A 15,140-nucleotide genomic window follows, 5' to 3' on the forward strand; every position below is an offset into this window, starting at 1 on the left:
GCAGCTCCTGGAGACGGAGGGAGGCCGGAGGCCGGAGGCTGGGCCGGGTGAGCGGGACGAGGGGCCCACACGCAGACGGAGCCAGGGCCGCGCACTGGGAGGCAGAAGAGGTTTGGTTTAGGGAAGAGTGCACATCGGAGCACAGGCGGGGCCTGCCTGTCGGAAGAGGCCTTCCTTTATGGGCCTGGCTTTGGTCTAGGTCGGTCTCCAGCTCAGTATGGACTGTTTTTTCCTTCTGACACTTGTCACAGGGAAGTCCCCAGTGGCGCCTCTCACAGCAGTTCTAAAGTCTGCGGCTCCACACGGTGACTCTGTCCGAGGTCGGGGCCCAGGCCCAGCGGCCTCAGTGCGAGATGAGGACTCGGAAGAGACTCCTGTTTCGGATGAAGAGGACTGGCTGGCTCTTGCTTTGCCAGGACGTCAGCGTGTCCGTGTCTGTCTCCCTCATCCGAGACTTTTCAGTGCTGGTTGCAAAGGGTTCCTTTGAGGAGGGGCATTTCCAGCTACTGCCCTCGATTTTCCTAAAATGAGAGGTTTGGAGGGCCCGTCTGTGAGACGGGTTGAGGCCGGAGCTGTGTGGAGGCGGATGAACGGACTTGATGGCAGATGTCTGTAGGCTTTTCTACCAGAGAAGCTACCAGGGCGCAGACTGTGCCTCAGCTGTGTGTGCTCCGAGGGGTGACCTTGAAGTCCGTGTCCTTTCCGGGCCTGTTCAGAAGCTGTCTTCCTCCTGGTCTCCCTGTTGTTCCTAACCGGCTTGGCGGTGTTGCTGTCCGCGCCGAGACGAGGACAATCCAACTGCTTTTACTGTCCCTCGTCCCGGAGGCCCCGTCCTCGAGTCTGAGAGGGAGCCAGGACTCAGGAATTCTGGCTGATGCTTTCCCGAGTCCGAGCCACCCTCTCGGGCCGAGGGGCTGGGCCGTTTTCTTCCCGGGGGATCTAGAGTGAGCGCTACGCCCGAGTAACTCTTTCTGGGAAGGAGAATAGCTGAGGTATCGATTTGGAGAGTCACCAGGGGCCCCGTGCCAGCCCCGTGTCTCTGGTCGGCCACTGGTTGTGCCATTAGCGTTGGCTCCCACCTGGCACAGGACGTGGCCCTTCCTCCTGCCACTTGCCTCTCGACCTTGTTTGTAAGGAAAACAGCATTGTAAGGGCTTGAGATGATTCAGAGCTAAAAGGCACTTGCTTCCCACATCGACTTCCGCGGCTTTCAGATAAGATCTCTCTCTGTGAAACCCTGGGAGGGCCGAGGAACGGCAGCGTCCGTGGGAACGTCAGTCACGGCCAACAGCAACTTCCAGTCCCAGGTGAAGGCCTGTTCAAAGGTCTCCAGCCCTCGCTGGTTTGGCTCAGTGGATAGAGCGTCGGCCTGCGGACTGAAGGGTCCCGGGTTTGATTCCAGTCAAGGGCACATGCCCGGGTTCCGGGCTCGATCCCCAGCAGGGGGCATGCAAGAGCCAGCCGATCAATGATTCTCTCTCATCATTGATGTTTCTATCTCTCCCTCCTTCTCTCTTCCTCTCTGAAATCAAAAATAGATATATTTTTAAAAAGTAAAATATCTCTAATAGGCACCAAATAAGACTCAGAAATACTTAAGCAAGGAGCCCATTACTGTGGGAGTTAAACGTCATCAGAGTGCCACTTAAAAATATTAATTGTCCCTTTTCATGGCAGGCAGCAGTCACAGGCCCAGGAGCCTGCGGGGTCCACGGGCCTCGGGAAGGGAGTCTCGGAGACCCGGGAAGGAATATCCATGTCTAGTACAGATGCCCCATCAGTAACAGGAAAGTGTCCTGATAGTTCGTCGGGAAAGCCTTTAGCCTGTGAGCCGGGCGTTCATATAGAACCGCCCAGGTCTGTGCAAAGGGCGTGGGCCCAGCTTTGTCCGATCAGGGTAGGGTTTAATCCATGGGCCAAATAATGTTAACAGAAAGCGTTAATGTTCTAATTCCACTTCTTAAAATTTCTAACTTTAAGATCTAAAGGCCTGAATACAAGGAATTAATTTTGCTCTAGAACTAAGTATGATTCATTTGAGTGGTCAGTCGTTCCGCTACACTTGGATTTCTAACCAGGAACTTCCGAGTCCTCCCTGGAGTTTGAACTGTGTTTATTCACAAGGTCCCTCGTGGGAGTCAGTGCCCTGCGAGAGACCCGAAGGCTGTCTCATTGTAGCCGTTTCTAAAACAGCCCACGATGCGACAGCCGGAACGGCCAGCGACAGACAAGGGCCAGCACATTGGCAAGCTGTTCTCATCAGTATCAGCGAGGTCAGGCATCTCTCAACAGGATTGTAGGATGACGGTATAAAGACTGGGGGAAGGTTTACGGTGAATGGAAAACAGCAAAGGGCTGCAGCTATGTGAAGAGAATGCATGTGGCCTGGCCAGCATTGCTCAGTGGTTGAGCATCGACCTATGAACCAGGAGGTCATGGTTCAATTCCTAGTCAGGACACATGCCCAGATTTTGGGCTAAAGCCCTAGTAGGGGGCATGCAGGAGGCAGCTGATCAATGATGCTCTCTCGTCATTGATGTTTCTATCTCTCTCCCTCTCAGAAAGCAATAAAAAAAAATTTTTTTTTTTAAAAGTGCATGTGGGCAAGAAGGGGGAAGGTTATAGATACGGAAATAGCAGCATTTAGATAGGAGGCTCACATGTGGTGCTTTTTTGCTGTATTTTTCAAAAATTTTCTTTGATGTGTCAAATTTTTAAATGATGCTGATAAATCTAACACTAACAGATATTTTAAATAATTGAAAACCTGGGGATTTTTTTTCTTACAGTTATTCCTCATAAAATTGGCCGAGTCATAGAAGGAAGCCCAGCTGACCGCTGTGGGAAGCTGAAGGTGGGAGACCACATCTCAGCAGTGAATGGGCAGTCCATCGTCGACCTGTCCCACGACAGCATCGTCCAGCTGATCAAGGACGCCGGCGTCACTGTCACGCTGACGGTCATCGCTGAGGAAGGTAAGGGAGCAGTCAACCTAGATGCCCCGAGGGGCCCAGAGCCTGCAGAAGGCATGGCTCCCTCTAATGTGCCCTGGAGTCTCATTGTTTGCCTTTTCCGTTTTATATATATATATATACTAGAGCAGGGGTCCTCAAACTTCGGCCCGCCGGGTGTTTTTGCTGCTTCTGTGTGCATAGGAATTTGTTCATAGTTTTTTTTTAAACTATAGTCCGGCCCTCCAACGGTCTGAGGGACAGTGAACTGGCTCCCTGTTTAAAAAGTTTGAGGACCCCTGTACTAGAGGCCCGGTGCACAAAATTTGTGCACGGTTAGGGTCCCTAGTGTCTACCGGCCTTCCTTCGTTCTGTGCTGCCCCCTAGTGGTCAGGACACATCATAGCGAGTGACCAAACTCCCAGTCAAACTCCTGAGAGGACACTTTGCATATTAGGCTTTTATAAATATAGATATTTCAGAGAGGAAGGGGGAGGGAGAGAGAGATGGAAACATCAGTGATGAGAGAGAATCATTGATCGGCTGCCTCCTGCATTCCCTACACTGGGGATCGAGCCCACAACCCAGGCATGTGCCCTGTCCAGGAATTGAACCATGACCTGGTTCATAGGTCGACGCTCAACCACTGAGCCATGCTGGCTGGGCAGCCTTTTCCATTTAATGGATTAAAAAGTTTATTATAAAGTGTCAGTAGCTTAAGACAACAGTAGCTCCGGCTAGTGAGTGGTGGCCATTTGTGTGCCAGGGAAGTAAGCAGCCAGCAGCGAGAGAGATTGGTAGACTTTTCTGACCGTGTGTCCTTTTAAATAACAAGTCTTAAGTCTGCTGGAGTGAGGGAAAACCCTCTGAGGAGCTCAGAGTCTCGGAGCCTCGGAGCCTTGGCCTCAGGCCCAGGCCGAGCTGCCTTCGGGGAGGCGGTTTCCTCTGGCAGCCGCCCTGTAAGGGGGGGAAGGGAGTGGGTGGGAATGGCCAGTAAATGGGGCGTGAAGCACACTTAGTGTCTCGATTTGCTTTAAAGCTGCCTTTGGTCAGGAATTCCTACTTGGGAACCATCTTGAACAGCCCCGTTCTGTTCTTTATGAATTACATAGTGCTCATCTCATCTTTCCCGATTGTGTAAAGCCGCTGAGAAGCCTGAAACTGCAGAGCTATGAGGGGTCAGTCTTGCATATTAAGATGTTGTGCACTGCAGTGTGTATGTGTGTCCGTTCCCCCCACGACCTCTAACCCAGTCCGTCTGTTCTGTTGTGGCGGCCCCAGCGCCATGTTTTCATCTAAGGAGTTACCCAAACTTCCTGTCTGCCCTGGGTCCTGGGTGGACACCGCTCGCTGGGGCCCTCCAAGGCCCGGGCGATGGGCTCAGGTTTCAGCCCCATCAGCCTTGCTCAGTCATGGTCTTACTCACTACGCTGTGCCCCTCCCCTCGGTACTTCAATCTCCTACGTTTGATGTTTGGACGGGATAAGACATGAGAGTTTCCGCTTTAGAGCTGTGAGTCTGACCGTCTCTAACGGTCCTGGCCCAGGACTGCCGTCCAGCTCTAGATGCTGCGCTCGGTACCAAAGCTGCCTTCAGGGCAGCCGACCTGGAGCTGCTGCCCAAGATGCGGGAACGGATGTGCCTTTTCCTCGCCTCTTTGCTCTTAGAAAGCTCTGCCTGCGTCTGTTTTCTAAACACTCGTCCACTCGAGGGTGAGCGTGTGCTGGAGTTGTGTCAGGCGAGGTACCTGCTCCGGATGAGGGATGCAGCTGGAGGGGCGTGGGGCTGGCGGACGGGCCTCTGTCCCCCCTCCGCAGACCTGTCCCCTCCTGCAGTGGCTCAGAGGTGGGGGTGAGCTCCGGAACCACAGAGGAACAGGCTAGGAGGCGGTTCCTGGAGCCCGTCCTCGCCGGCAGGACCCGCATGGGTTCCTTTCTGACTCTTCTGTGTGCGGACAATCCACATCAGGGTGGCGGCGGGGAGTGTGTGCAGTAGAATGTGACTCCCGTTCTCCTCCGTAAACATAAACATGACTCAGAGGACACGGGGAGGGCGGCCACGTTCCTCCCCCGACAGCTGAGCAGCTGGCTCGTGTCGGCCACTGAGGCGGGAAGCGGCACCGTGTGGTACCGTCTGGTGCCGGTGGACCCACTCGGCCTCCACATTCTTAGGGACAAATGCTTAGTTCTGTTTTTCCTCCTTTGAACAGAGCATCATGGTCCACCGTCGGGAACAAACTCAGCCAGGCAGAGCCCAGCCCTGCAGCACCGGCCGCTGGGACAGTCACAGGCCAGCCACGCGCCTGGGGACAGGTGAGGCCTCTCCCCTCAGCACCCGCTGCCCCCGCCCCGCCCCGCCGTGATGAGGAGCAGCCGGAGGTCAGCATGAGAACCTGCATCTTCCACCTTCAGGTCCTTCCTGGTCCCGCTCCCTCCATCGCGCCCCACACGCGGGGACTGGAAGGAAGCCACGGCCCCACTGGCTCGGCCCCTCGGGGCCCTGGTTTGGGAGGGAAGCCCCAGCCCCACAAAGACTGCTGTCTCCTAGGCGACCTCAGCAGAGCAGTGTTCATACCTATTTATTTCCTCTTCAGTCGAAACATTGGCCATCACCACTCGGTTACTAGAAACTCGGCGCAGCCCCTCCCGGCATTGGCGCTCAGCAGAGCCGCCTGGTGTGGTGAGGTCGGCTCCCGGGCCGCAGGCTGTCGCTTGGTGCAGTTCCTTTGGTGTGAACTGCCCGGGACCCCTGGCCCTGCGGACGGGACGCTGGCGGAAGGGCCGGTTTCTGCCCGGCATCTCCGTCCAGTGTAGCCTGTCCCCACAGCAGTGTGCCGGGCGGGTGGCCAGGCCCAGCTCTGAAAGGAAATGGGGAAGGTGCCTTTACGTGCAGCCGGTTTTGATTGCTCAGTTCAGAGCGGGCCCTGGCTTCTCTCCCGCAGTGAGACTTACAGACACTCGTGGGCGGACCACAAGCAACTCCCCCAGCCCGACGCGGCCGTGATCTCCACTGTGGGCAGCCGGCACCACCAGGTGAGATGCCCACCCACCCCCCCTCCCCCCGGTTCACACTGGGGTTTTTATTGCAAATCAGATAAATTTGTTCAAGTCAGTCACTCTTGAGGACCTACTGTGTGGTTGGCATTCCGTTTGCTTCCGGAGAGAATGGAGAATGAAAGGAAGGTTTGCCCAGCGGGTGGAGAAATTTGAACCCTGGTTGAGTGCTTAGAGCAGGGTTTGAGTTCCTCAGAGGAGTGGTGGGTTTTGCTCTTTTCAGGAAAATTAGTTAAAATCTACTTAAAGGAAGCACGTCCCCAAATTCTGTTCTCTGATTGACCAGCTAGTAGAGGAGACATGTAACCCCCCCCACATTTCGGCTGCATTTATAAAACTGCGCAGCCCTGGGCCCGCAGCGTCCGCTCCTTCCTGGCGCCGTACAAGTGCTGTAGGGGGTAGGTCCTGTGTCCGTCCCCCCCCCCGCCGTGAGCGAGCGGCCCCTGGAGCCCGTTTCCTCCCTTCCTCCCCTCAGGGCCTGGGCTGCTACCCGGTGGAGCTGGAGCGCGGCCCCCGGGGCTTCGGGTTCAGCCTCCGAGGGGGGAAGGAGTACAACATGGGGCTCTTCATCCTGCGCCTGGCCGAGGACGGGCCCGCCCTCAAGGACGGCCGGATTCACGTGAGTCGGCCTCGCTCTTCACCTCTGCTTTTGGCTCCAGGGAAGTAGTTGCTGAAAGGGTGTGCGGACGGCTCTCGAGTCTAAGCAGCGAGATCTTGCGTCACTCAAACCTGAGGGGCACGTGCCTGCCAGTCCCTCTCTGACCCAGCGCCCGCCCTTCTCTCTGTCCCTCCCTTCCCATCGCGCCAGCATCCTCGGCACCTTGAGTCGTGTCCCTAGTGGGCGCTCCGTAGGTATTTGCGGGAAGAACAGAATGGACGGATAATGCTTCTAGCTCATGAGAGGGTTACTGTTACTGTTTAAGGTTGGTTCCTGGGATCCACTGCTGGTAGGCAGGACCTGGGTTACACGAAGCAGCTAGCAAACAGTGTGACTCACTAAAACGAGAACATGTGAACTTGTAATGGATGGAGAGCTGTTGAGAGTGTCTGTGGGTCTCAGGCTGGTCCTTAAATCTGCTTAAAACGTAGAGAGGAGGAAATGAGGTTCCGGGCAAAGCTAACGAGAAACCGGCCGAAGTGGGAAAAGTTCGCGTTAAGGAATAATGTCCATGTTTAACATGGAACAAAGTCAGAAAGTATAGGATTCGCCATCTCCCAGGCAACACGTTCTCTCTGTGTTAGTGCGAGTCTCACGGCTGTGCGGTGGGTGCCGGCCCCGTACAGAGTTCACCTGAGGCTCAGCGAGCCGGTCCCTCGCCGGTGCCGCAGCCTGTGGCGGCTGCAGAGGGACCAGGCCTGTCCTGCCAGTGCCTTTGGGAGGCCTGTGGGCTCTTGACATGTTATGAGATGATCATGTGAACAACTGTTAGAAATACCATTTTTAGTGGATGTTTTAAAAATTGTGAGATTGCCTTAAAGATAGTGTTTAAGAGAGCCAAATTTTTCTTTATCCCTTCTTCCTTCCGTTCTTATTCTCCATCCCCCACAAATTTTTTTTCAGTAATACAAACCTGAACATGAATTTGTTCTGTTTGCCAAACGACGTGTTCTCATCCCATTTTAAAACTGTAAAGTAACCAAGCTGCACAAGGGTGTCTGCATTTCCCTCTCAAAGGGCTGCGGTCTGCCCCGGGCCCTGCACTGGTCCGTACAAAGCTGAGCTGCCAACATCTTCAAGCCCTGGACCTCTTCCACTTCTCCCCCAGTTTAGCTTAAAGTTAAACAAAAACGACACCTGGTGGCAAATCCGTTCAGTTACAAGTTTTATTATAATTTACTTGTGCTAAAACAATAAGAACTGTGCAGGTCTGGATAGTGCATTTAAGCCAAAGACTGTGCTTAAACTTAATTACAACCTCAGTCATGTTTTCTAAGATGTACCCAGAGCACGCTTCACATACTGTCCGCTCTAATTCTCTTTTCTCTAGCGACCGGCAGGATTATACAGCTAGTGCTAATTTGTCATCTACTTCCTCATGAAAATGTTTCTTCTTCGGTCACTTACAGGAAATCTGGGCTTTTTAAAAATCAATTATCTTGCTTTTAAAGATTTCTTTTCCACTTTGTGTAATCTATTGATCTTGTTTCTGATATCCTCCTCCATTTTTTTCAAAAGTACACAGCAAAACACTTATTCCCCTTCATAGTTTACTTGCAATTTTCACATTGTGCTCTCTACAGTGAACTAATTCACACTCATGCCCTACAGCGGTTCTCACCCTTTCACAGGGGTCGCCTAAGACCATCCTGCATATCAGATATTTACATTACGATTCATAACAGTAGCAACATGACAGTTATGAAATAGCAACGGAAATAATTTTATGGTTGGGTCACAACATGAGGAACTGTATTTAAAGGGCCAGAAGGTTGAGAACCACTGCCTTAGGACTTTTTTGGAAAGCCCGACAATAGGTAACTTCACACTAACATACATTTGTGCTTGGTTTGTAATCATGTTCTATCCCTCTAAGTCCTCCCAACGCCCCCATTTCACAGAGAGGGAGGCGAGACCCCTGTGGGAGGAGGTGGGTGACGGTCGCGGCCTCCCTGATGCTGTTCCTGGGAGCCTAGCAAGCTCGGGCAGCTATTGGAATTGCTTTCGCTAATTTTCCCTTGTTTTGTTCTGAAGCCAACACCCTTTACTTACTTTTCACCTTGAAATGTAGTTTCAAATCTGGAATAAAATCCCTACCATCATCATCTTTAATTAGGCCCTTGGCAGAAGTTAAACTTGTCCGTATTTTTCCTCTAAAAAATAGCAGACATTTCTAGGAAGTAGCAGAGGTACCGAGGCATCTTATTCTAATCCCTAGTCTTCTAGGGCAGCAGCCACCAGCCGGTGGTCCAAAAGGTTGGCGGCCGCTGTTTCAGGGAAATCCTTTTACACCACAGTAATGAAATATGAGCCGGTTATTGGATTTAAATCGGCCTTCACATTAATATATTCTCCAAGGTGAGTTTCAGTCTTAACGTATGAATATTTCATTTGGTTCTTGATTTCAAGATGCCCAGCTCCTGCTTCCTAGTCATGTAAAGCTAGACATTCCTCTTCTGCTGCCACCATCTGCCTGCCCCTCCTCAACGCGAGAGAGCGGGCGGCGCTGTGCACAGGTGAAAGGTCTTACCAGTGGCAGGGGCGCTGGGCCAGGCTGAGCGGCTCTCGAGTCCACGGAGGCGAAGCGGATGACGGTGTGTTGCTCCCTGTCCAGGTCGGGGACCAGATTGTGGAGATCAACGGGGAGCCCACGCAAGGCATCACACACACGCGCGCGATCGAGCTCATCCAGGCCGGCGGGAACAAGGTGCTCTTGCTGCTGAGGCCGGGGACAGGCCTGATTCCTGACCACGGTGAGCGGGGCGCCTGCAGCTGCAGAGCTGAGAGGGTAGGAGGGTCAGCAGGAGGAACATGCACTGGGAGGGGATAGTTACCCGCCCAGTCCCAGCAAAAGCCAGAATCCTCGACAGCTAGTGACATTGCATGGTTTTCATTAGCTATAAATAATATTACAAAAGAGGTGGCTCCAGGCAGGACTTTGCTGGAATGGGATACATGTGAAGCTAATTTCAACAGAAAATGCAGAAATGTGCCCGTAAAGAACAAGGGTGTCAGAGGCGTACGGTTTAAATGTCAGGAAAACCGTCTGAAACCTCTGCAGCTGGCATTTATTCTGCGGCGTCAGGTCCGCTCCTCTGCTGAGCAGTGGGAGCTGCTGCAATGTCAGTGCCTGGGCTGCGTGCCCTGGCCGAGAAGGAGGTGGCCTCGTGCAGGACCTCCCGCGGCCCCTCAGCCTGCGATCCTCCGACACTCACCTTCCGCCACCTGCTTGTAGCCGTGCACCTGGTGATGTCTGTGCTAACTGCGCTGTGATGTGTTCACACAGTCCTAGGCTTTTTCTCTTCCTCCTTCAGGTTTGGCTCCTTCCGGTCTGTGCTCCTACGTGAAACCTGAGCAGCATTAAGGCTTTCAGGGCTTTTCTTGGTCTTTCCTTAAAAAGACTTGGTAAATTTGCATGTCTTGTCAATCACTTCCGTCTTTTATTTTTTTTCTTTTTAGTTAAAAAATGATGCTATGAAATACATCTAATTCTTCTGCTGCACTTTTCCGTTTCCTTTTGACGGCTTAATGAAGAGAACTATTTACAAAGGTCCGGGGACCACAGTGCAGTCTCCTGTCTTAGTGACTTAGCATGTCCTTAGGCTGTAGCCATTGGTTAGAGCTAAATTAATACGCCTCTTGGACCAGGTAGTTGGGTCGAATTTTAAGTTTTAATTGGGCTTATACACATAAGTAACTGGGAAAAGTGAATCCTGTTATTTGCTGTATATTGAAACTCCCTACCCTGGATGTACAAATACAGCTGTCTGTACACCTGCCTTTGTAGAGATACTAGTACTCGTGTGTACAGCTACCTAAACATCCGTAAACTGTTCACATGCTCATCCACTTCAAATGGCTGTCATAGTTCCAACCTTACCGCTCCTCACTCCTAACATTTAACCATGTTCCACTCACCTCCTCCCCAGGCGATTGGGATACCTCTCACCCTCCATCTCCCCTCGTGATCTACGACGAACAGTCACCATCGGCCCCACCCTCACGTTCCGCGTCCATGTTTGAAGAGCCGCACGTGCCGGTAACTGGAGACTCCTCGGCGAGAGCTCAGACACGGGACCAGGCAGAACTCCAGGACGCGGCGCCTGGGAGGAAAGGCACTTCCCATCAGTCTCTCCTCCAGAAAAACGCAAGCAAGAGGGACCCACCCGCCAGCCACGGGCACGGCGACAAGAAGAACCTCTTAAAGGTGGAAAACGGTGTCTCCCGGCGGGGTAGGTCCGCTAGTCCTAAAAAGGCCGCCAGTCGCTATGTGGAGGACCATCTAGAAACGATTCCCGGTCCTCTCAAAAGTGACCCCAAAAGACGGCCCCGGGACCGGTCCTCCAGCCCCAGGAGAGGGGAGAGTAAAAGTGGGCCCAGCAGCGCCAGGGCAGGTCCTGGACAAGACCCCGCCAGGAGCAGCAGAGGGCGCTCTTCAAGCCCCAAGAAGCAGCCGAGGACCGAGGGCAGCAGAGACCCCCCAGGGGCCCCGGCCAGCGAGGGCGCCCAGCCGGCGGATGGGGTCAGGAACGAGGCGAAGCAGGGTCCTCCTGGGAAAACCAGAGCTCGCTCTCCAGAGAAAAGAAGCAAGAGGCTGGACGAGAAGTCTCTCCCGTCCAAAAAGACTCCTCTCGTTGCCAGCCGAGGAGCATCTGAAAGTGAAAAAGGAAAGCGAGCCCCCTTCGGAGAAGCGTCGGAAAAGAAGCTGAAGCCGGACCCAGAGGACGACAGCGGGAAGGAGGCGGCCGACAGCGGCCGGGGCTCTCCGGGCCGGCGGGCGCCCATCACGCCAGGGCCCTGGAAGGTGCCCAGTGCCAGCAAGGCCTCGGGCTCGACTGGGGTGGCCGAGAGACGGCTGTGACCGGCCATGTAAGCGTTTCCCCCCACAAGTCGTTCTTCCAGAAACCCTCACGCCTGAGAACATTGACTTCACCGGTCACCGGGCCGCATGAAGGGCCCTGGTTTGCTGAGACGCGCCGGCCCCGGGCTGCCTGCCCTCCGTGGCGCCTGCCTCGCCCTCGTGCTGTCTCAACAGATGGCCTACGTGACGTTAACAGTGTGGTCACAACTCACTTTAGGTCGGTGCCAAGTTCTCGGCTGCCCCGCGTCCATTTCCTCCTCCTCGCGCAGTATTCCCGCGGCAGTGACGCCGAGGCGTGGCCTGGAGGCCGTGTTCTCAGTCGCATGTTGCATGTTTACAGAGGACCATTCGCGTCCCCGCAGGAGGGGGGGCCTCGCTCGCTCGTGGCTACAGATGGCGGTGCCTCTTCCGACAGCTCCCGATGGCGTCCCAGTTCAGAAATACAACATCGCTGTCCCTGCCGCAAAGAAAAACAGGTAGTCGGATCCTGACCTCCGCGGTTTTCTGTTTCAGTGCCGCTGGGGAAGGTGTTTCAAGTAACTTAAAGGTATTACTTACAACTGCACGTTCCGCAGGAGACCGCACTGAAGCCGAGCAGCGCCCACCTCCTGGCCCCCCAGCCGGGACCGTGGCCGCTCCTGTGGGAACACCCTGTGCTCCTGGCCGAAGAAAAACTAGCAGGTTTCGATTTCTGGCTATTTTGGTGGCACCTGCTAAGTCACTGGTTGTTACTTCATATTTGAAGCGTCACAATCAGAACCCGTCTGTCATGCCAGCAGCTTCCCAGAGGCTGCCGAGCCTCAGCCCCCTCGCAGGTGAGGACACGCAGGGGACAGACAGGCTGGGCCTCCCTGCCTTCCTCGCTCCACTGACTCCGTCTAAAGACGAGAGAGGGAGCCCAAACCTCCGGTCGCCTGTGCGGACCCGCGGTCTAAGGAAAGATGCTGCGGGAGGTGGAGGCAGGGTTTAACCACAGGAGAGCCGTGTTTTTCAGCCCCTGAAGCAGCGTTCAGTAGCACCTAGAAATAAAGCAACTTCTCAGAACAAAACCCTGTGGGAGTGTCTGGACACACTGCCTGTCACTCGGGTTCCTCTTGTTGTGAAACCTCGTGTCCAGGCCCCTCCCTCTCGGCGTCTGGCTGTGAAGCTCCTTCCTGGGACGAGGGACTCGGCCTGTCCCGACCCCCCTCCTGTGACCCCGGAGCAGCGCAGAACTAGGCTTGGTTACGCTCAGAGTTAGCGCCACAGAAATGATTTATTTCCCCCGTAGCCCACAATTAGTGATAACAATCCTATTTTTATTGTTAACTGTGACATGACTTGGATGTCATGTGTTGTCAGTCTGATGTGGCTTTTTCCTAAGTAACCTGTCACTGTATCGATTCTATTCTGACTTAGCAATGTGGCCTTGGAATGCTAAGCAAATATGGATGTACTGGTTGTAAATGTTTATATACTGTACAGTACCTTTATATATATACACCTGAGGTTCTGATTAGAGAAAGATCTGTAAATGGCTCGCTATTTTTTATATAGATATTAAAAAAATCAAAAACCAGCGCGTGGTCTGCGTCCTCAAATAGATTTAGTCCCTCCAGGTAACACACACAGTCCTGCCACCAAGAAAACACTGATGATGACTTTACCCATATATGTTCAACTCTAAACCCGTTTTATACCTTTCATTGTGAAGAAAATAGCTTTGCATAAGTAACTTACTGCCACCCCAAATCCTTTCTTATACGTACTGGAAACGCACGACTAGCCTTTTCTCACGGGGACAGCGTAAGCCCAGTTACCACAAGGTCACAAAAGCTATTTTCATCAGGCTATGAGGTTTCACATTAGAATAACTTAAAAGTATTTACTACAGGTTACACTTACTTTTCAAATGAAGCGTTCTGACTTGATTTTGTTTAATTCTTGGTATGAACAGGCCTCAAACCTATTTCAAGACATGGTTAGTGAAATCTTCTTAAAGGGAAAAATGAGTTCCTACCATCGCATGAACTCAGCACTGAGAGTAAAGCCAGGCCCACAGTGGAGATGGGACCCAGTGGAGGATGCAGGCAGTGGCAGCAAGCCGTTTTCTTGTTATTTGGGGGGATATTATTTTCTTACTGATCACAAAGAAAGTTCTGGGTGCTATTATGTAGTCTCACTAGGAAGAGCAGACCAAGCTCCTAGAACAGTGATGGCGAACCTATGACACGCGTGTCAGAGGTGACACGCGAACTCATTTTTTTGGTTGATTTTTCTTTGTTAAATGGCATTTAAATATATAAAATAAATATCAAAAATATAAGTCTTTGTTTTACGATGGTTGCAAATATCAAAAAATTTCTGTATGCGACACGGCACCAGAGTTAAGTTAGGGTTTTTCAAAATGCTGACACGCCGAGCTCAAAAGATTCGCCATCACTGTCCTATAACGTTATCTGTTCTAACCTAGTGACGTCACTGCACAGTCAACTATCTCAGGAGCCCTGGACGCAGAGAAGCACTTGGCTGTTTATTTCTACCGGAGACTCTTGGTTATTTTCTTTTTTAATAGTAAGGTAGTCGCCTGTAGAAAAGGCCCAGTGCTTCTAAAGTTGGCCCAAACACACGGCTACATGAATTTCATGTGTCACAGGGCCCACATGCAAAGAGACTAGGTTTACAGAAGCCAGAGGAGCCAGAGGATTCAGTTTAGCTAAACTGTGACAGTCTGACTTCCCCAGCGTGTTCCTGACCACGGGACACGGTATAAACAGACTCCAGCCACAAAACATGATGTTCAGTCTGAAGAACACAGCAGAGCAACTTAACCGTGGCGTGCTCCGGGCCCAGGAACGGTCTGTGCTTCTAAGCAGTAACAGGTTTATTTACAGAGCAGCTCTTTCCTGGTCATGCTTTTAAGGGTTATCAGCAACACAATGACTTGCAGAAAGCATGCCACAACGATCACATGAAACCTGTCATCTTTGCTTTCACTAACTCAAAGATACCCACTCCCTTGGGTCTCTTTGATGCTGCTGTGCAAATGGAGCCATAAGAAAGGAATTCTAGCTACTAGGGAACTCTGAATCTTGCTCACATAGATACCAAAAGACAAAAAACGGCCAAGTGCTTTCATTGAGCCTAACGCTTCCCTCCAAGTCAAGCAGAACTCTTAGCAAACACACAAGTCAAGAGGCCTATCTTGCCCTTAACAAACCACCACTGCTACCTTGAGTGACGTCTTGTTGGAGCTGCAGGCCCCGGACACGCGCAGGGAGGGGTGGAAGTTCTGGTGAACTTCAGACGTCGTCATTCCCGGCGGCATCAGTAACTGCGAAAGGCAAAGGGTTCCTTTAAATGACTAAACTAGCCAGTGCGTGTGTAGAGGAGATTACATTTAATAAATGTTCTCGATAATCCCAAGTCATACATTACGTTTCAAAGTGAGACCCATTCGGTCCATTATGAGTATGTAGATCTAAAAAATGTCAAGAACGAATTTCATTCATTTGAAAGGTTAATTTTACAGTCCCCTTACCTCTAAATGCAATGAACCAAAACTAAAAGCATAATCCATCAACTTATACTTTGGGAGAGAACCTGGAACTGAGAATTCTCCCGTGTCTCTGAAAGTC

At 52.3% G+C, this 15,140-nt stretch overlaps 1 protein-coding gene and 1 long non-coding RNA gene across 3 annotated transcripts in view; one reads left to right on the top strand and one right to left on the bottom strand.

Moving 5' to 3' along the window:
- Positions 1 to 13,130, top strand: part of MAGI3 (membrane associated guanylate kinase, WW and PDZ domain containing 3) — a 144,072-nt gene extending 130,942 nt beyond the window's left edge. Inside the window, exons 16-22 of one of the 2 annotated variants that reach the window (XM_070396699.1) lie at positions 2,790 to 2,975; positions 5,161 to 5,263; positions 5,893 to 5,983; positions 6,480 to 6,623; positions 9,277 to 9,415; positions 9,977 to 10,067; positions 10,592 to 10,663. In XM_070396699.1, the coding sequence (XP_070252800.1) occupies positions 2,790 to 2,975; positions 5,161 to 5,263; positions 5,893 to 5,983; positions 6,480 to 6,623; positions 9,277 to 9,415; positions 9,977 to 10,026 (713 nt within the window). In that variant the 3' untranslated portion in view covers positions 10,027 to 10,067; positions 10,592 to 10,663. Of the gene's footprint in view, positions 1 to 2,789; positions 2,976 to 5,160; positions 5,264 to 5,892; positions 5,984 to 6,479; positions 6,624 to 9,276; positions 9,416 to 9,976; positions 10,068 to 10,591 lie in introns of both variants that reach the window. The other variant, XM_070396698.1, reaches the window with a different exon arrangement.
- Positions 7,815 to 11,635, bottom strand: LOC138995901 (uncharacterized). The gene is made up of 2 exons (XR_011468690.1): positions 9,878 to 11,635; positions 7,815 to 9,442 (listed from the first exon to the last, which is right to left on the bottom strand). It is a non-coding gene; the product is annotated as an uncharacterized lncRNA (long non-coding RNA).
- Positions 13,131 to 15,140: the final 2,010 nt, after the last annotated feature.

Source organism: Myotis yumanensis, unplaced genomic scaffold, assembly GCF_028538775.1.
Source record: "Myotis yumanensis isolate MYYU_CA2020_CCGP unplaced genomic scaffold, mMyoYum1.0.hap1 SCAF_17, whole genome shotgun sequence".
NCBI classification, from domain to species: Eukaryota; Metazoa; Chordata; class Mammalia; order Chiroptera; family Vespertilionidae; genus Myotis; species Myotis yumanensis.